Here is a 20,126-nt window from a genome sequence, read left to right as displayed (position 1 = left end):
TTAAGTAGTAATATGTTTTTGGAAACATGAAACCTGCTACTTCTATCAATGAAGCAGATGGTAGGAATTTGAACATAGCAATAACTTGGACAATAGGCATCGTCCTTGCCCCAAAGACAACACTGGGGAACAATAGTCTGGAGAAGTGGGGGGAAAAAGGAGGAAAGAAGGAGAAAAAAGAAAAGAAAAAGGAGAAATTTGCCGGTTCTAATCCTGCTTGGGACATGCATCAATCCATGCAAACATTAACAAAGTGATCCAAATCTATCAAATATAGCTTTAAAACTTATACAAATACAATTGTTCACTGTAATAATAGAATTTGTGTCATGGTTTTCGTTATATTGTGCTTTAGTTTGCTCTATGTACCCTAGTTTCATTGGTTTAATTCCTTTTTAGTTGTAATTTCTGGATTTGTTAGTTCTCATGTTTTTCTGTTGTCCTCTGTAGCCCTCTTGTGTGTGTGTTTTCCTTTCTCCTTGGCTCCCTCGTTGTCTCCTCTCACACCTGCTCCTTGTCAGCTCGTTAGCCTTACCTTTGTCTCTGTCAGCTATATATGCTCTCCCTCTGCTCTCACTCTTTGTTGGTTCCTTGTTGTTGCTGGTCCTGTCGTCGCCGTTGTCCTCTCACCTCCTCTCTCCCTGGCTCCTTGTGCTTGTTTTCCCTTGATGTCTCCATAGTTCTGGTCTGTTACATTTTTTTTTATTTTTGGATTCCTGCTTTGTTAACCATTTTCATAATTAAAAACTACAAATTCACCTCAGCCTCTCTGCCTCTGCATTTGGGTCTTCAAAACCACAACCAAAACGTGAGAGAAGGAACCAACCAAAACCTGGACCCAGCAGAGCCAAACAAAATAAGAGATTTCCTTTCTCTGCTGATCTCTACATTGGACAACCTACCTCTGATCAGCCCGCCTTGGAAGTGGGTGAGTGCAGCAAGGCAGGTAAAGGAGAAACTGGAGAAATTTCCTGACTTCCAGACTTTTTCCTTTAAACTGGTTACATTGCTGTAGCTGAGTGGAACATACAGGATGCTTTTGCTCAGCTACTCAATAGACCTTCACTCCGTGACATTCCTGTGCAGTCAATCATCTCCGACCCTTTTCCTCCACCATCACCAGTTGTTGCCCTCCTCCTGCCATCTGCTTCCTCCAGATGTAGGAACCGACGCTGGGGAAAAAGGGCCACTCCCTCTCCGGCGGGTCAGCCTGACGCCTCCACTCCCTCTCTGGCGGGTCAGCCTGACGCCTCCACTCCCTCTCCAGCGGGTCAGCCTGACGCCTCCACTCCCACGGGGCAGCCAGATGCTAGCCTTAGCTCCCCTCATAACCATGTCAGTTTCTCCCTTGGTCTCAGTCGTCACCTCCATGACCAACAGCTAGCCTCATCTTTAAAAAAACTCAAACCAGTGTCCATTATTACACCCCCTGCAGTCAGAGCTCCCCATCTAGAGGAGTCTCAATTATGGGCCTTCTTTTATGGGGAGAGGGAAGATCTTTTCCCTTTGCTGCCACCTCCATCAGCTTCTAGCCAGTCAGGTTCCCTAGCTCAAGTGCCCATTAGCGGGACAGTTTCCCTAGCTCCAGTACCCATTAGCAGGACAGTTTCCCTAGCTCCAGTGCCCATTAGCTGACCAGCTTCCCTAGCTCCAGTGCCCATTAGCAGGCCAGTTGCCCCAGTGCCTGAGCCCATTAGCGGGGCAGTTGCCCCAGTGCCTGAGCCCATTAGCAGGGCAGTAAGCCAAGCCCCCGAGACCCCTGAGCCAGCTCTGTGCTGTCCAGAGACCCCTGAGCCAACTAACAAAAGGTCCTCGGAGTTAAAGCTTGGGAGTTCATCCCCCAAGAGCCCTCAGCGGGAGCTCCAAGCCTCCAAGAGCCCTCAGCGGGCGCTCCAAGCCTCCAAGGGCCCTCAGCGGGCGCTCCAAGCCTCCACGGCCCCTCAGCGGGCGTGCCGAGCCTCCATGGCCCCTCAGCGGGCGCTCCAAGCCTCTTCCGAGGCTGTTCCTGAGCCACAGTCGGTGGCCCCCAAGGTGGCTGCTGCCACTGCGTCAGAGACGGCGGCGGCGCTGGCCTCCTCCAGAGACCCCCCTTCATCAGAGACGGCGTCGCCGCCGGCCTCCTCCAGAGACCCTCCTTTGTCAGAGACGGCGTCGCCATTGGCCTCCTCCAGAGACCATACCATACCAACTTTATTTATGAAGCACTGCCTGCCTCGCCGCCCACTCCGCGGCCAGCCCCCAGAGACCCTGCCTAGCCACTGGCCCCGCGGCACTCTGCCTTGCCTCCGGCCCCACGGCCGGCCTCGAGAGACCCTTCCTCACCTCCGGCCCCGCGGAGTTGAGGCAGGGTCCCTGGGTGGGTTGTTTTGTTTTTTGGACTCTGACTTTTGGTTTTGTGTTTTGAACAATAGATCCAGCTCTCTATTGGCCCTGATAGATCCTGGCTGTGAACAGAATCTAATTGACTCTGCTTTTGCTCAACAGATGGGAATAGAGCTTATTCCTCTACAGAACCTTCTTCGTGTTTTTGCCTTGGATGGCAGAGATCTGCCTCAGATAACCCACCAGACTATCCCTCTACAACTAACCGTTTCTGGTAACCACATCAAAAACATCTCTTTCTTTGTTTTCCCCACAGCTAACTCTGATTTAACCTTGGGATTCAAATGGCTCCAGGCTCATAATCCCACAATAAATTGGACCAACCTCTGCCCGCCAGTCGCCTATTCAACATTTCCAAGCCTGAGAGGGAGGCATTGGAGAAGTACATTAAGGAGTCTTTAGCTACCGGCATAATCCGTCCCTCATCTTCACCCCTTGGAGCGTGGTTCTTCTTTGTGGGGAAGAAGGATGGATCCCTTCGGCCCTGTATAGACTACAGAGGTTTGAATCAAATCACAGACAAAATAAATACCCTTTGCCCCTTTTGTCCTCAGCTTTTGAACCCATCTAAGGAGCCACAGTCTTCACTAAACTGGACCTCAGAAACGCATACCACCTACTCCGCATAAGGCAGGGAGACGAATGGAGAACGGCCTTCAAAACTCCCATTGGACATTTTGAGTACCTGGTAATGCCTTTTGGTTTAACTAACGCTCCCGCTTACTTTCAGGCCATGGTCAACGATGTTCTGAGAAATTTTTTGAACATTTTTGTTTTTGTTTATATTGATGACATCCTCATTTTTTCCAAAAACCTTTCTAAACTCAAGATCTATGTCTGCCAGGTCCTTCAACGTCTGCTGGAGAACAAACTATTCGTTAAAGCGGAAAAATGTGAATTCCACAGACCATCTGTTTTCTTCCTTGGATTTATCCTTGAGGGCGGACAGGTAAAAATTAAGGCTGTTTTGGACTGGCCTACACCAGAGACTCGCAAGCAGCACCAACGTTTCCTAGGTATTGTCAATTTCTACCGCAGGTTTATCCGCAACTACAGCGAAACTGCTCTTCCTCCGACAGCCCTGACCTCTTCCAAAGTTCCCTTTGTTTGGTCCTCTGAGGGCAGAATCAGCCTTTTCTCGTCTCAAAAATCTTTTTGCCAATGCTCCTGTTCTCACTCAGCCAGATCTCTCCAGACAGTTTGTGGTGGAGGTAGACACCTCGGATTCTGGAATTGGAGTTTTTCTCTTCCACGTTTCCGGTACCGACAACAAATTACACCGCTGTGCCTTTTTCTCTCGCAGACTCACTCCTGCTGAGAGAAATTACGAAGTTGGAGATTGTGAACTTTTAGCCATAAAGTTGGCTCTGGAGGAATGGAGACACTGGCTAGAGGGTGCTGTACACCCGCTTCAGGTTTGGACAGACCACAAAAATCTCTCCTATATCCAATCAGCAAAAAGACTCAACCCCCGCCAATCTCGATGGTGGTTGTTTTTCTCTCCTGGTTTAACCTCTCAATCTCTTTTCGTCCTGGCTCTCGGAAAGTCCTACCGGACGCCTTTTCTAGGCAGTTTTCCACGGACGAATCTGAGGAGTCGGCTGCTCCCATCCTGCCTCCTAGCTGCTCTGTTGCTGCAGTAACCTGGGAGATTGAGGATCTCGTCAAACAGGCCCAACAGACTGAACCTGATCCTGGAACCAGGCCACCTAACAGAATCTATGTACCTTCTTCCATCCAAGCTCGTGTAATCAATTGGATTCATTCTTCAAAGTTTTCTGCCTATCCAGGGATCAGTCGAACGGTTGCCCGCATCAGTCTGCGCTTTTGGTGGCCCTCCTTGCTAAAGGAAGTCAAGAAGTTTGTTTTGGCCTGCCCGACCTGCTCTCGAACAAACCCTCTTATCAACCTCCTTCCGGACTGCGACAACCGTTACCCATTCCCAAGCGACCCTGGTCTCACATCGCCATCGACTTCATCACAGGTCTCCCCACCTCTTAAGGTATGACAACCATCCTCACCATCATTGATCGTTTTTCCAAGGCCTGTCATCTAGTCTCTCTGAGAAAACTCCCCACAACTCTGCAAACAGACCAGCTTCTTGTTAAACATGTTTTTCTGCTTCATGGAATACCTCTGGACATTCTGTCTGACTGCGGCCCGCAGTTCATCCCAGGTATGGAGAAGTTTTTGTTCGGCTCTTGAGGCCAAGGTCTCTCTCACTTACCGTTACCACCCCCAATCCAATGGACAAGTAGAGCGTATGAATCAAGAGTTGGAAGCCAGTCTCAAATGCCTCACAGAATCAGATTCCACTAACTGGAGTCAACTCCTTCCATGAGTATGCACATAATTCCAATGTCTCCGCCACCACAGGTCTATCTCCATTTGAGGCATCCATTGGTTACCAGCCACCCCTTTTCCCGTCTGAAGAGGCAGAAATCGCCGTACCACTGCCGGACCTTCTGGAACCGGGCCAGGACGGCCCTGGGAAGGACCTCCGAGCAGAATCAGAGGTGGGCAAATCACAGGAGGAGGGTTGCCCCATCCTATCGCCCGGGCCAGAAGGTCTGGCTCTCCACCTGTGACATCCCCCTCAAGGCGATGTCTCGCAAACTGTCACCCAAATTCATCGGACCCTATGAAGTGGAGAAAACAATTGGAGAGTCTGCAGTCCGTCTTCCATCCTCCCTTCGTATTTACCCTACATTCCATGTCTCCCAGGTAAAGCCAGTCTCGTCTAGTCCTTTGTGCCCACTCACTGAGCCCCCACCCCGTTTGAACATTGATGGCCACCCCGCCTACACGGTTAAACGCATCGTTGATGCTTGTCCCCGTGGGCACGGATGGAGATATTTGGTCGATTGGGAGGGTTACCGTCCCAAGGATTGCTCTTGGGTCCCAGGATCGTACATCCAAGACCCCTCCCTCATTAGGGACTTCTGCCTGTCTCAGCCGTCTGGTTCCTCTGGACCACCGGGTGGCGGTCATTGAGGGGGGGTACTGTCAGGACTCCTGTCTGTTTGTTTGTGTTTCTGTGTTTGTCTCCCTTCCTCCACCTGGAGGCACCTGGTTCTGGTCCGCCTCCTCACACACCTGCTGATGGTTTCCTCGTTAACGGAGTGTTAAGCTGCTGACTGCCACTACCTCAAGGCCAGAGTGTTTGCCAGTTTTGGGTACTCTAGCCAAGCTGAGTTTTGCTGAGTCAAACTGAGTTCTTGTCAACCTGAGTTTTAACATTGTTTTTGTCTTTGCCTCTTGGCAGGAAGTCATCCTGCAAACCGGATTTTTCAGACTTTCTCTCCCTAGAAGGATCAACAGAGCTTCAAGCGGAGTTGGGGTTACAAACAGGAGGTTTGGACCCACTTTCCCCAAGAGATCGTTTGAGCTTCACACTGAGAAAGGGTTTCATCTCCACTACGACCCGTTCAGGTACCACAGGAAATCTGAGTGGTAGTCAGCTTCTCTGTTTACCTACAAACAACCACACTCTGTGTAAACCCTGTTCCGCCCTCCACCGAATCAGACAAACACTGGAACAACAGCATACAGACTGGAGTCAAAGATTCAATAACTTCTCTGGAAACGTGAGTCAGCAACCAGATCCTCTTCTCCAAGTTCACCAATAAAATTTCCCACTGAGCCTGAACTAATCGCTGTGTCTTCCTCTCACTTTTCAGTTCCGGTTGTGCAGTGTTCAGAGCAACACTCCTCTCTGCATTATCTCTTCAATAAAACCTGTTCAACCTTTTCTCCTGGTCTCCCTGTTTGGTCTTCAGCATTTGGGTCTGAACTTTAAGTAAAATCATGACAATTTTTTGCATTAAGAACAATACATAGAAGCATATTATACCACCACACGCCTAATACTGCTTATATTATAAATGTTTTCTGTTAATCATTTCTCACACACTGTGGATCTTTAAGGCTGTAAAATAAGTTTGTCCTTTTCTTGTAGTTTCAATGAAGCATAAGATTGATCAAAATAAGACTACAATACTGCTGCAACTACTACTGCTTACTGCTATATTTTTTTACTAAAGAAACAATCACTGCTCACTACCAGCAATACCATTATATCCTGTTGTTGTAAATTTAATGTTTTAATTAAAAAATATTTATAAAAATAGGAATGTTACACTAATATTATATATACTACTAATACTAAAAATAATCAACATTTATATCAAGTAAGCCTTTCTGAAAATCACCTCTTACAACCTTTGGATCTATCAGCAATACCATGATCTGTATGATGGTTAAGATCTTTTATTGCAGTTTCACAAATCAGATAAATGTTTAACAAATCCCAAACCTGGTTTTAATTATTCTACATTAGTTTAGAATAATCTAGTCCAGGTTAGATGTGTCTAGGTGTTATAGTTTTTTAATTAGAGCAGATAAAAAATGCTGAAGGTAGGGAAAAATTATTCTATGCTTATAGTAACAATGAAAACATCTCCAGAAATACAGTTTGGCCAATTTTCCCAAAGTAAGAAAAAAACAAATGTTGGAACTGTAAATATACAGTCATATGTTTATATATTTTTTATGTATTTATTACTGTTTTCAAGGCCGCGCTTTAAAATATGAAATTCTCTAGAGCTATTCTAACCGAAATTTCTTTTTGTTTACACTTGTGTATACAAAATGACAAAATAAATCTGTCTAAGTCCTATGTAATTATTGCCTTGTATATGCTTATAACAATGACAAATCTAAAAAAAAAATAGAGTTTAGCACATTTTCCCAAAGTTACAGTTGTAGTGTGAACCAGATGCACCACAGAGCGCCACAGGAAATCATTCCTGCCTGTGGTCATCAAGCTCTATAACGCCTCCCTCAAGTGATTTTGTCACCCCCCCCCCCCCCCCATAATTGACATTTATGCACTATTTTTGCACGCCACGTATCACTTTACTTGAATTAACACTTTACTTGGATTTTCACTTTACTTGGATTTAGTTTTTTACATATGCATATACTACATACATAGATATATATAAAGAAGAGCTATATGTGTACATATTTTATCTCTTTTTTATTTTATTTTTATCATCTTGTGTTGTTGGATGTGTGTATCATATATATATATATATATATATATCTGGAGCGTGTAACAAAAGTAATTTCCCTCTGGCATTATTAAAGTATTTCTGATTCTGATTCTGGATGAGGTTATGTAGGTTTGGGGGCACTACAATGATCTATAGTGTAATTATTGGCTATTATATGCTTAAATAGCAAAGAAAAAATTTCCAAAAATACAGTCATGGCCAAAAGTTTTGAGAATGATTCAAATGTCAATATTTACAAAGTCTACTGCTTCAGTTTTTATAACGGCAATTCACATATACTCCAGAATGTTCTAAAGAGTGATCAGCGTAAAAGCAATTAATTGCAAAGTCAATATTTGCCTAGAAAATTAACTTTATCCCCCAAAACACATTTCAATGTCACTGCAGCCCGGCCTTAAAAGGATCAGGTAACATCGTTTCATTGATTGCTCCATTGACACAGGTGTGGGTGGTGATGAGGACAGGGCTGGAGGTCAATCTGTCATGATTAAGTAAGAATGACACCACTGGACACATAAAAAGGCTGGTGCTTGGCATCATTGTTTCTCTTCTGTGATCCATGGTTATCTCTAAAGAAACATGTGCAGTCATCATTGCACTGCACAAAAATGGCCTAACTGGAAAGAGAATCGCAGCTAGAAAGATTGCACCTCAGTCAACAATCCATCGCATCATCAAGAACTTCAAGGAGAGAGGTTCCATTGTTGCCAAGAAGGCTTCAGGGCACCCAAGAAAGACCAGCAAGTGCCATGACGGCTCTTAAAAGTGTTTCAGCTGCGGGATCGGACTACCAGCAGTGCAGAGCTTGCTCAGGAATGGAAGAAGGTAGGTGTGAGTGCATCTGCACGTACTGTGAGGCAGAGACTCTTGGAGCAAGGCCTGGTCTCAAGGAGGGCGTAAAGAAGCCACTTCTCTCCAGGAAAAACATAAGGGACTAAGTGATATTCTGCAAAAGGTACAGGGAATGGACTTCTGAGGACTGGGGTAAAGTCATTTTCTCTGATGAATCCCCTTTCGGATTGTTTGGGACATCTGGAAAACAGCTTGTTCGGAGAAGACGACGTAAGCGCTCCCACTAGTCTTGTCTCATGCCAACTGTAAAGCATCCTGAAACCTTTCATGTGTGGGGTTGCTTCTCAGCCAAGGGAGTGGGCTCTCTCACAGTCTGACCTAAAAACACAGCCATGAATAAAGAATGGTACCAGAATGTCCTCCGAGTGCAACTTCTCCCAACTGTCCAAGAGCAGTTTGGTGATGAACAATGTCTTTTCCAGCATGATGGAGCACCTTGCCATTAAGCAAAGGTGATATCTAACTGGCTCTGGGAACAAAACATAGAGATTTTGGGTCCATGGCCTAGAAACTCCCCTAATCTTAATCCCATTGAAAACTTGCAGTAAATCGTCAAGAGATGGGTGGACAAATGAAAACCTAGGTATTCTGAAAAATTCAAGTATTGATTTTGCAAGAATGGACAGCTCTCAGTCAGGATTTGGTCCGGAAGTGGATTGAGAGCATGCCAGGGAGAATTGCAGAGGTCCTAAAGAAGACGGCTCAACACTGCAAATACTGCCTTGCTACGTTAATTCATTCAATCAGAGGGCAGCAGATTATGTGAAAATATAATATTTGTGTCACTCTCAATTCTTTTGGCCATGACTGTACAGTTTGGCCTATCTTCCCAAAGTAAGAGTTGTAGTATGATCCAGAACAGGTTATCTGTGTATCCTACAAGCTTGGAGGCACTGCAATGATCTATAGTGTAGTCATTGCTCATTTCATACTTATTCTAATAATAGAATAGAGGTGCCATTTGTCATTTAGGTTTTTGGAAGTTCCTCAGAAAGGTGTTATTTTTGAATCCAATAAATGTGATAATTGCGGGGAGGTGTCTGTTTTGTAGAATAAATCATCCTCAGACAAGTTATTAATCCGGAAAAGCTGAATCTGTGCATATTTTGCCAACTTAACTGCAGTCTCACGATGCTGTCTGCTTGTCTGCAGCGGAGGAGAGAGAGAGGAGAGATCTCTTGAGTTATATTTCCCCCCAAATAAATAATGGTCATTATTGTATAAATGGTCATGATTGTATAAATAATCTTGCTTTCTACAGCGTTCCAGGTCATGCAGCTATTTTTGATTGTACAGATCAGTTATTGTCTGATCGCTGTGCTGGTGGCTTAGCTGAAATCATTGCGGTGTTGGCGACACTGATGACGTAAACCTGGTTATATTTAATTACAAATATGATGTTTTTTCCCCTGCTTTCAGGTAAAACAGTTTCTCGGTTTCAACTAAACAGACTTTAGTTGAAACCGAAAATGAAGGGGGTGGAATGTTTCTCCAGCCACAGCGCTAATTGGGCATTTCCATCTGAAAAGTGATTCATGAGTTGTGAAGTACTGTTGGGGGGATTGGAGGCTGACGATAATTACTGTATCTCTGGTATTTTTAATGTTAAGCTAATAAATGTCATAAGGGCCACTTCGAATTTATAAAGATTTGAACGTTTATTCTTACTAATACAATTATATTTTTGGCAGCCTGAAATGTAATTTTAGCTAGCAAACATGTAATTTAGGATATCTATATGGACATTTCTGGCTGGTAGGAATAGAGTTTCTACAATGAACAATCTATTCTAGACATCAAAAAATAGAACAATAGAGCTTCTAATAAATTTTAAAATGGCCTGCCATACTCCTCCTCTCCTATCTCCTTTAACACTCAACCAAACTCTCTCCTTCTGCTGTTCTCTTTTGTTCCCTTCACACTCGTGCTACCGTCAAAGACTGCTGTAGGAAAATACAACATTAACTGGCAATTCCTCACAAAATAAAAATAATTTATTTTAAACAATGCAAACATATTTATAATAACTTGATTTGAACTTTAAATTAACTAAAATAAAAGGATATAATAAAGGAACCTATTCTTGCTATTTATAATCTTAAAAATATATGTTTTACTATCCGGGTTACATTACTTTATGTCTGAACAGATACCTGCCTTGTTTCCTGCTCATTCTGGAAAGAATAAAAAGCACTTTTACCTAAATCTCCCAGAATGATAACTTATTTAATGATACCTTCATTGAGAATATGGAGATTTCAGTTTGTTCACTTAAATGACAAATCTTCCTCATGCACCAAGGTTGCCTGTGGAGTACCACAGGGATCAGTGCTAGGACCAATTCTCTTTGCTATATATATGCTCCCAATCAGTAGAATTATTAGACAGCATGGGATTAACTTCCACTGTTGTGCTGATGATGCTCAGCTATATCTATCTATAAATCCAGATCAAGCTAATCCATTACATAGATTACAGGCATGTCTGAAGACATAAAAACTTGGATGACTCTTTACTTTCTGCTCCTGAATGCAGACAAAACAGAAGTTATAGTCTTTGGACCAGAGTCTCTGAAAAAGAAGCTGATTAGTCAGTCACTTCATTTGGATGGGATTANCTTTGGACCAGAGTCTCTGAAAAAGAAGCTGATTAGTCAGTCACTTCATTTGGATGGGATTAAACTGATTTCAGATAATAAAGTAAAAAATCTTGGTGTTATTTTTGATCAGGACCTGTCATTTAAATCTCATTTCAAAGAGGTTTCCAGAATGTCCTTCTCTCATCTGCAGAATATTGCAAAAATTAGAAATATCCGTTCCAGAGGTGATGCTGAGAAACTAGTCCATGCATTTGTTACTTCAAGGCTGGACTATTGTAATTCTTTACTATCAGGAAGTCCACACACTGTAGTTAAAAGCCTTCAGCTGATCCAAAATGCTGCTGCAAACCAGAGTTCTGAAGAAAATTAAAAAGAGAGATCATATCTCTCCTATCCCAGCTTCTCTTTATTGGCTTCCTGTTAAATCCAGAATAGAATTTCAAATCCTCCTTCTCACATATAAAGGAATTAAATGGCCAAGCTCCATCTTATATCACAGATCTGATTGTTCCTTATGTTCCTAACAGAGCACTTTGCTCTCAAACTGCAGGTTTGCTAGTGGTTCCTAGAATTTCTAAATGTAGAATGGGAGGCAGATCTTTTAGTTATCAAGCTACTCTCCTGTGGAACCAACTACCAGTTTTAGTCCATGAGGCAGACACCCTGTCTACTTTTAATGATGCCAAAGAAGCAAAGGTTACCCTGTATCTAAATCACCATGGCAACAGCACAGTCAGGCCGTCCTAGAGAGACTGTGTCAACAAACCTCAGGGACAACTGTTACTGCCAACCAACAACTGATTGACTGACATCAGAGACTCACCAAAGAAACCGTCTGAAAATAAAAAGCCTGTTGAGTTTAGTTTGACATAGTTAGGATGAAGTGTTGCTCTCTAACTGCTACTTTGAGATTCATTAAATCTTAATGCTGATCATTGTAATGTGCAACAATTCAATATAATGACATCAATATCAGCCCATATTTCTATTAGAAACGCCATCATCATACACACAAAGTGATCTACAGTTAATTTTTAAAATTCATTACCTCACAATAAAACAACCCTAGAAGCCATGGAGTCTGCTGGAAGTTTGTTCCCATAGCAACTATTATGATTGGGTCAGCTCAGGGTGACTGGTAAATACCAGACCTGTCAATCAGCTTCCTGAAACTCACTGCTTGTAAAGACAGAAGCATAGTGAAAAGTTGAACAGGTAATATTCAGTCTGCATTCCCCATTAGATACAGTTTCTCCTACAGCTCCGCCCACACAGAAAAAACAGTGTGTGGCTGTTACAACCTTGTTCCAAGATCATAACTGGTGAGCTCTGAACGCAGCACAGGGTAATAAAGCAAACATGAAGGATTACACAGATTTTATTGCAAAGTTGATACACAACTTCTTTCTTCTGGCTAGTTTGCTCTCATCAGATAGACAGATAATATATGTACATATAATATCCATATACATACATCTAAGCTCTAAAGTTGTGGCTTCTGTTTTAAAGGCCGTCCATCTGCCTGCTGACATTCAGTCATCCCAACAGAGGAAGGACACCAGCCACAGAGGAGAGGCTGGAGAGGAGGATCAGATGTTTGCTGCAGTGAGGACACAGGTCTCCTTTACCACAGATAATATTGGGTAATATCAGATCATCAGAACCAAGATGGAGGAACTCTGAATCAGCTCTAAGGTTCCTGATGAGTTTGCTGATGAAGCATCATTGGCTCACAGAGACATGGCTCCAACCCTCTCTGACAGCTGTCAGATTAAAGAGGACAGGTTCTCTCTACTCAAGCGGAACCAAACACCATTCTAGATGTAAAGATATGGATAAGAAATGAGAAATAAAGCCATCTTATCTCGTCTTAACGCCTGAATCTTTCCCAAATCAAACAAAAAAATCTTCATTACTAAAAATCATTTCACTAATTCTACAAATTTTATTTTTTACATCACAAGAAAACATTTTAAAAGTTTGAATAACAGGAAATAAAGTTCAATATTTGATGATGTTGATGATGTTTGAATAAACAGAGAAAACTCACGTCAGTTTCTTCACTTTGCAGATTGAACTCTCCAGTATCTCACACAGATGCTTCATTCTAGAGTCTCTAAAGGTTCCCTGCACATAGATCTGATTGATTATCACTTCAGTAAGGTGAAGGTTGGACTTCAGAGATAAGGCCACAATTTCACATTCAGCCTCATAGAGAGAACAGCCACCAAGTCTGTGAGAGGAGAAATAAATTCAGTTGTAATGAAATCAGACAATCTGGACAATAAACACAGACTAAAACATGATGAGCAAACAGTGATGTCATCATCTGATGAACATCTGCTCTCCATATCAAGGCCCAAACCTCTGGGAGGAGACAGAGCGTTTGGGTCAAGCAGCATTTTTCATATGAAAACAGTGAAGGTTCTCCCAGTAATTAGAGGCTGGAATGTCTAAAGGGTTAAAGCTCATGTCTCTACAGGTCTTTATGGAGGACATCTAACAGCTTCAACAAAGGCTGCAGATGAAGTGTTGATGAGAAAAATAGTTCCAAACTCTGGAAACAGAGTTCTCAGAGCTTTGGGAGGATCAGACAGAAACTAGGACTCCTACAGAAATTACATTTTCTGAAACCAGACAACTCAACACATTTTGGTTCTAATTGACTAACTCAGAGGGAAATCTGTGGCAGGAAGAAAAGATGCTTCTGGATCAAAACAACTCATCTCCATGACAACAGCAGCAATGCAGGGATTGATCTGAATGGTCCAAGTTTCCATCAAGGCTAAACATTGATTTTATGAAAAACATTCAAAGAGACTAAAAAGGTTATTTCTAGGCAAACAGCCCAATGAGTGAAGAGAGTTTAAAGGTTCTGATGGGTCTCTGGCTGATTGGATCTTTAGAGAAAACACAGATTTTCTACAATCTGAAGGTTTTCTATTCATTTCAATGGAAGATGGAAAATGATCCAAAGTAGAGTATCTTAAATTTGATCCCAATATCTAAACAGCAAAAGCTCAAGCAGAACTGTCCTGAAGGAGATGTTTGGATGGTTGAAATGGTCCAAAGGATGAAGGAAGAAGTTAAAGAGCAAAGACGTCCAGAGGGAACTGAACCATGAAGAAGAACCAGGAGGACAATAGAGCTGAATGAGTATCACCCCATGAAGACATCTGGACTCACCGAGCCTTTCTGCAGTTCCTCACAGCTGGAACCAGTCTACGTCGTCCTCCTGCTGATGTGTTGCACTTCTCCAGGTTTATCTCATCCAGAAGCTCTGACATCTGCAGCATGTAGGCCAGAGCTGAGCACTGGATTTCTGAGAGCTTCTTCCCTGATTTCAGGAACTGTTGGATCTCCTGATAAACTGAGAAGTCCTGCATCTCCAGACGACAATGGAAGATGTTGATGCTTCTATCAGGAGATACATCTTCATCAGTGTTCATCTCCTTTAGGTTGTTGATGATTTTCTGGATGATTTCTGGACTGGTCTCCGTCTGACCCAGTAGAAAGCCTAAGAGTTTGTGGTTGGACTCCACAGAGAGGCCATGAAGGAAGCGAGCAAACAAGTCCAGGTGGCCGTTTTTACTCTTGAGGGATTTCTCCATGACTTTCTTCATGAAGTCCTCCAGAGATGTTTCTCTGTATTTTTCTCCCAGGAAGTTCTCCACCACCTCTGTGTTCCTGCTGGTGAAGCAGTGGAGCATGTAGACTGCAGCCAGAAACTCCTGGAAGCTCAGATGAACAAAGGAGTAGACTGAGGTGTCCTCCATTCCTCTCTCCTCTTTAAAGATCTCAGTGAACAGTCCTGAGTGCATTGAAGCATCTATGATGTTGATGCCACACTTTTTCAGGTCTGGTTTATAGAAGATCAGGTTTCCCTCCAGCAGCTGCTCAAAGGCCAGTTTTCCCAGAGACTGAACAATCTTGATGTTCTCTGGAGTCCATGGGGAGTCTGTGTTCTGTCCTCCATCATACTTGATCATTTTTCGTTCGATCTGAAGCTTCAGGAAGCGGATGTACATCCCAGTCAGGGTCTTTGGCAGCTCTCCTCCGTCTCTGGTCTCCAATAAACCCTCCAGAACATCAGCAGTGATCCAGCAGAAGATGGGAATGTGACACATAATGAAGAGACTTTTTAATCTTTTAATGTGGGAGATAATCCTGCTTGCCTTCTCTTCATCTCTGAACCTCTTCCTGAAGTAGTCCTCCTTCTGTGGGTCGGTGAACCCTCTGACCTCTGTCACCATGCCAACACACTCAGGAGGGATCTGATTGGCTGCAGCAGGTCTTGTGGTTATCCAGAGGAGAGCCTTTGGAAGCAGTTTCCCCCTGATGAGGTTAGTCAGCAGAACATCCACTGAGGTGGACTCTGTAACATCAGTCAGGATCTCATCATGGTGGAGAGAAAGTCGACTCTCATCCAGACCATCTAAGATGAACAGAACCTGGAAGTTTTCAAAGCTGTGGATCCCTGCATCTCTGATTGGCTTAAAGTGCTTATGAATCAGTTCCACCAAGCTGAACTTTTCCTCCTTTAGAACATTCAGCTGTCTGAAGGTGAATGGAAATATGAACTGGATCTTCTGGTTGGTTCTGCCTTCAGCCCAGTCCAGAGTGAACCTCTGTGTTAAGACTGTTTTCCCAATGCCAGCCACGCCCATCGTCATCACGGTTCTGATTTGATTCCTTCCTTCTGGTGATTTGAAGATTTCTTCTGATCTGATTGTTTCTCGTGGTCTGTTTTGTTTCCAGGATGCTGCTTCAATCCTTCTGACCTCATGTTCATCGTTGAGCTCTGTAGTCTTTCCCTTTGTGATGTAGAGCTCTGTGTAGATCTCATCCAGAAATGTTTCCTTTCCAGCTTTAGCAACACCTTCAGAGACACGTTCAAACTCCTTCTTCAGAAATGCTTTAAGGTCACGTTGACATTGACCAACAACCTCTGAATAAAGAGAAAAAGATGCAAGAATGAATGTAGAAAAACAAAGAATAAGAATGATTTCTGACAATGTTTCTTTTTAACACAGGTTTCAATGCCGAGAGCTATTTCCTGTATCCAACCATTTTCTTATGCACAAAGAGTTTGAGCAGCTGTCAAAATAAAAGATTATATCATGAAGAAATTCTAAAGCTTGCGACAAACAAATAAATACCTGATATCAAAAACCATGTCACCACTGTCACTTAACCAGGGCCGGCCTATCCTCTATGGGGCCCTAAGCAAAATTAGATGTTGGGGCTTTTCTGATTTACAGCCAGATGATCAGGTCATTCAAACCTGCTATAAACTTATTGCAGATCTGCTTGTGCTGTTTTATTAAAGTTTTATTTATCTGTAAATTGGTAAATGGCCTGTACTTATAAAGTGCTTTTTCAAGACAGAGGACTTGACCAAAGGACTTTACACTACATTCAGTTATTCGGGCATTCATGCACACACTCACACGCTGATGGTGGCAAACTACATTGTAGTTCATATTAGATGACAGAAGTGAGGCTGCCGTACACAGGCTCCACCGGACCCTCTAACCACCATGACTGGCATTGTCTAGTATCAATAAAGGTAATAAAATAAATAAACTATTATGCAGTGTTTTTAACGTAAAAGTGTTATTCTTTATAGCAACAGCACGATTAAATTAAACATTAAATATTAGGCATGTTCTTAAATACTGGAAATAAATGATTCCTGAAACCAGGTACAAAAATGAAATGACATTTCAAGTAGAATAATGAGTTCCTTAAACTCTATAAATGGTTGTTACTCCCCCAAGGTCTAGAGGTCTTGGGGAGGTAACATCAATAGTGTGTCCAGAGCAGTTTGGGGGATGGTAAAAAATTTTTATTACAAAAGATGGTTGAACAGACCCAAAACACAATACAGCTTAAACCAATTGAAACAACACAAAAAAAGATATGGGCAAACAAATTCAAGAATGGTTAAGAGCAAATAAAATTACAAACTGCCCAAACCAGTCAGACCAAGTTTTAACACAAAACAACCCAAAAGAAAAGACAAAGGGAGCACCAAACCTCCCAAACACAAGCTACTAACTTGAACAAGTCCACCTAAAGCAGATTAAGGAAAATATATACAAGCTAGGGCAAACAGTTCTATCTTCCTAAAACAGATTGAAAACAAAGGTGGGGGAACAGCTTAACAAAACCTTCCTACAAGCTGTCCCCAAACTGAAAGCTTTCCAGGATCCTTTTATGAGGTGCAGGTGGGCCTCATCAACATTCTGATTGGCTTGACAATCTTAGGCTGGTCCAATCATGTCACTGCTCCTCCGCAGTCCTCAGGCAGCCAACAAGGAAGATCTGTCAGAGCTGAACCTGCATAAGAAAAGCCTGCATGTCCTAAAAGGCCAGGGGCCGTAACAATGGTATAATGGAATCTTTCTACGGTGGACATGTTTCTGTTGAGAAGAGTTGATTGAGTCACGAGGAACCAAGCAGGAACTGATATCCATCAGAGCGTTGGCCTCTAACCCTGAAATCCCACATCCTCCGTCACCAGCGTTCCTTGGTTTGATCTAGATTTTTAGTATTTGGGGAAAAAATGGAAGAAAGTACCCATCCCTGCATCAGAGCGCTACCTGTTTGATCTGTGGACAGTTTTCCATCCTTGCAACCAAACTAGCAGCAGTAGTGGAGTTTGGAGATTCAATCCACTTCTTCAATCGATCTTTGCTCTCCACTAATTTATCCAGAAGTTCTAATTACACACTTTTTCTCCCCTCCCAGCTTTGTGATCGGCTGCATATTTAGCTTGCCCTCCCTTGAAATGCCTTTCGAGGTCCAGGACAAGTGGGTTAAAAACCTGTCTAACGGACTTCTGACAAAACCAGAGATGGATGTACTGAGTAAAGGCCTGAATTTTGCCAATTTTCCACAAGAAGTACCCATGGTGGAACTGATCACTGCCACAGAACCGGCCATCAGGAATAATAACCTGGCTGAAACAGAGGCAGAGCAACTCAGAACGAAGGTAACAACTACCATGTCCAGTGCCAAACCACCTCCTTCCAACCTCACAGGAAATGAAAAGCCATAACATCCCTTAGCCAGGACCAACGCATCACCATATTACCAGCAGACAAATAAAGATCTACCGTGGTCCTCAACACCTCAGACTACCAGGACAAAATTATTACTCTACTGAATGACACTAACACGTATTAATCCTTGAAAAGAGATCCAACCAACGCCTACAAAAAGAAAATAATAGACTCTCAAACAACTTTAAAAAGACAAGGTAATTAACAGTACAGTCTATTTCAGATTATATCCAGGGGAGGAAATGCCATACTTATATGGACCCCCATTGTCAGCAGCATTAACTCAGTATCATACAACATTACTAAACAGCTTACTAATGTCTTAGGCCCTTTGGTGGGAAACACACTACATCACATAGAAAACTTCCAAGACTTTGCCAACAAAGTCAAACATTTAAGGATGGCACAATAAACTACCGTTTCTGGACTGTTTGTTGAGCATGAAAGGAGATGGAAGCCTAAACATTGAAGTGTATAGGAAACTCACTCACACAGACCAGTATTTTTTTCATGACTCACACCACCCACTGGAACTGTTGGGATCTGGAGGCTTGTCTAACTTTCTCCACCAGAGGGCGCCTGAGATCTTCCTCCTGAGGGCATGAGCTGACTTCGACACACATGTTTTCCATCTGCTCATCATGAGCCCTTCATAAGGAGGAGGACGATGACACCTCCCTGCCAGAGTCTTTGCCAGTAATGGTACCAGCAAAACCTGAGCCAGCCTTTCTGATCTATTATCTGATTTTTGTGAACAAGTCTGACCCTGTGTTCTTCTGCCTCTAAGATCCGGACTTATCTGGAGATCTGCCTAAACCTGGAGAAAACAATCACTTCCTGGAACCTGCCTGTCTGTCCTCCGCCTCAGTCTCTGCCTCTGTCCTTAGCCCTCAGCCTGCCGACAGCCTCTGGACCCACAAGGTTTCCCCCCTGCTGATCTGAATACCCTCTGAGCAGGTATTAATCCAAGTCACCGTTGAACTGCAAGTTTCCTGGATCCACTCTAACAGATCTGTCCTCCTCTAGTGCTTCCCTCCCGTGACCAGCCTGCCGAGCCAAGAACCCGTTCACATTTCTCTGTAAACATTGTAAATAAACCATTTAACTTTTTCCCTGTCTGAAGAGTGTTTCTGCATGTGGGTTAGACGCTAGACCTCAACATGACAGGAACACAAACTTTCAGTCATCAGATCCTTACAACACTGGGCAGAACATGTCCCTCCTAAAACAGAATGAAAGTATAAAGAACAGAAACACATCAAAGATGCTCTCCAAACCTGTGGATACCCAAACTGGGCGTTTATCAAATCAGCAAGGAAATTCAAAAGACACACAGCAGAATATAGCAGTGAGAAAATTAAACACAAAAACATCACAATGCCATTTTTTCTCCAAACACAAAATCCCGGTACATTTCAAACCAAACAAAACCCTTAAACAGAGGCTAGTGCATCCCAAAGATAAAACCCCCAGACTCAATATGAACGGAGTGGTGTATGCTGTTCAATGCAGCGAGTAATGCTCTGATCTCTATATTAGAGAAACCAAACAACCTCTCCACAGATGCAGGGGCCAACACAGAAGAGCGGCCTCCTCTGGACATACATCTACACCTTGTGGACAAAGGAAATTGTTTTGAGGACCAGAATGTTCACATTTTGGATAAAGAAAATAGGTGGTTTGAGAGGGGTGTGAAGGAAGCCATTTATGCTAAGAGAGAAAAAAAACAACTTGAAACAGAGGTGGTGGACTCAGATTCCGGCTTCCAAAAACGTACAATTCAGTTATTAAGTTGATTCCTTCCAGGTATCATCACAACCCCCACCCCATCACAGGGGAACAGAGTATCTCCGCTCTTCAGACAGGTGAACAACCCCCCCTTTAACGACCGACCTTTCACAATCATAGACAGGTTTCAGGTATTACAGGTGACAATCCCCCCCTTAAAGGCAATCTCCCCTTTAACAACCGACCTTTCACAATCATAGTGTTGGGATCTGGAGGCTTGTCTACTTTCTCCACCAGAGGGCGCACAAGATCTCTCCTGAGGAAATGAGCTGACTTCGACACCTGTTTCCCATCTGCTCATCAGGAGCCCTATTTAAGGAGGAGGAGGCTGACACTTCCCTGCCAGAGTGTTTGCCAGTA

At 43.2% G+C, this 20,126-nt stretch overlaps 1 protein-coding gene across 1 annotated transcript in view; it reads right to left on the bottom strand.

The window, feature by feature from the left end:
* The window catches only part of LOC107100516 (NACHT, LRR and PYD domains-containing protein 12-like), a 90,357-nt gene that overhangs the window by 23,924 nt on the left and 46,307 nt on the right, over positions 1-20,126 (bottom strand). Inside the window, exons 7-8 of the mRNA XM_015399031.1 lie at positions 14,098-15,859; positions 12,962-13,144 (exon numbers count right to left, since the gene is read on the bottom strand). Coding sequence (XP_015254517.1) covers positions 12,962-13,144; positions 14,098-15,859 — 1,945 coding nt within the window. The remainder of the gene's footprint in view (positions 1-12,961; positions 13,145-14,097; positions 15,860-20,126) is intronic.

The sequence above is a fragment of the Cyprinodon variegatus genome, unplaced genomic scaffold (assembly GCF_000732505.1).
Source record: "Cyprinodon variegatus isolate N-32 unplaced genomic scaffold, C_variegatus-1.0 Scaffold981, whole genome shotgun sequence".
NCBI classification, from domain to species: domain Eukaryota; kingdom Metazoa; phylum Chordata; class Actinopteri; order Cyprinodontiformes; family Cyprinodontidae; genus Cyprinodon; species Cyprinodon variegatus.
Note: the sequence above shows the minus strand (reverse complement) of the source record. Positions and strands in the feature narration are given on the sequence as shown.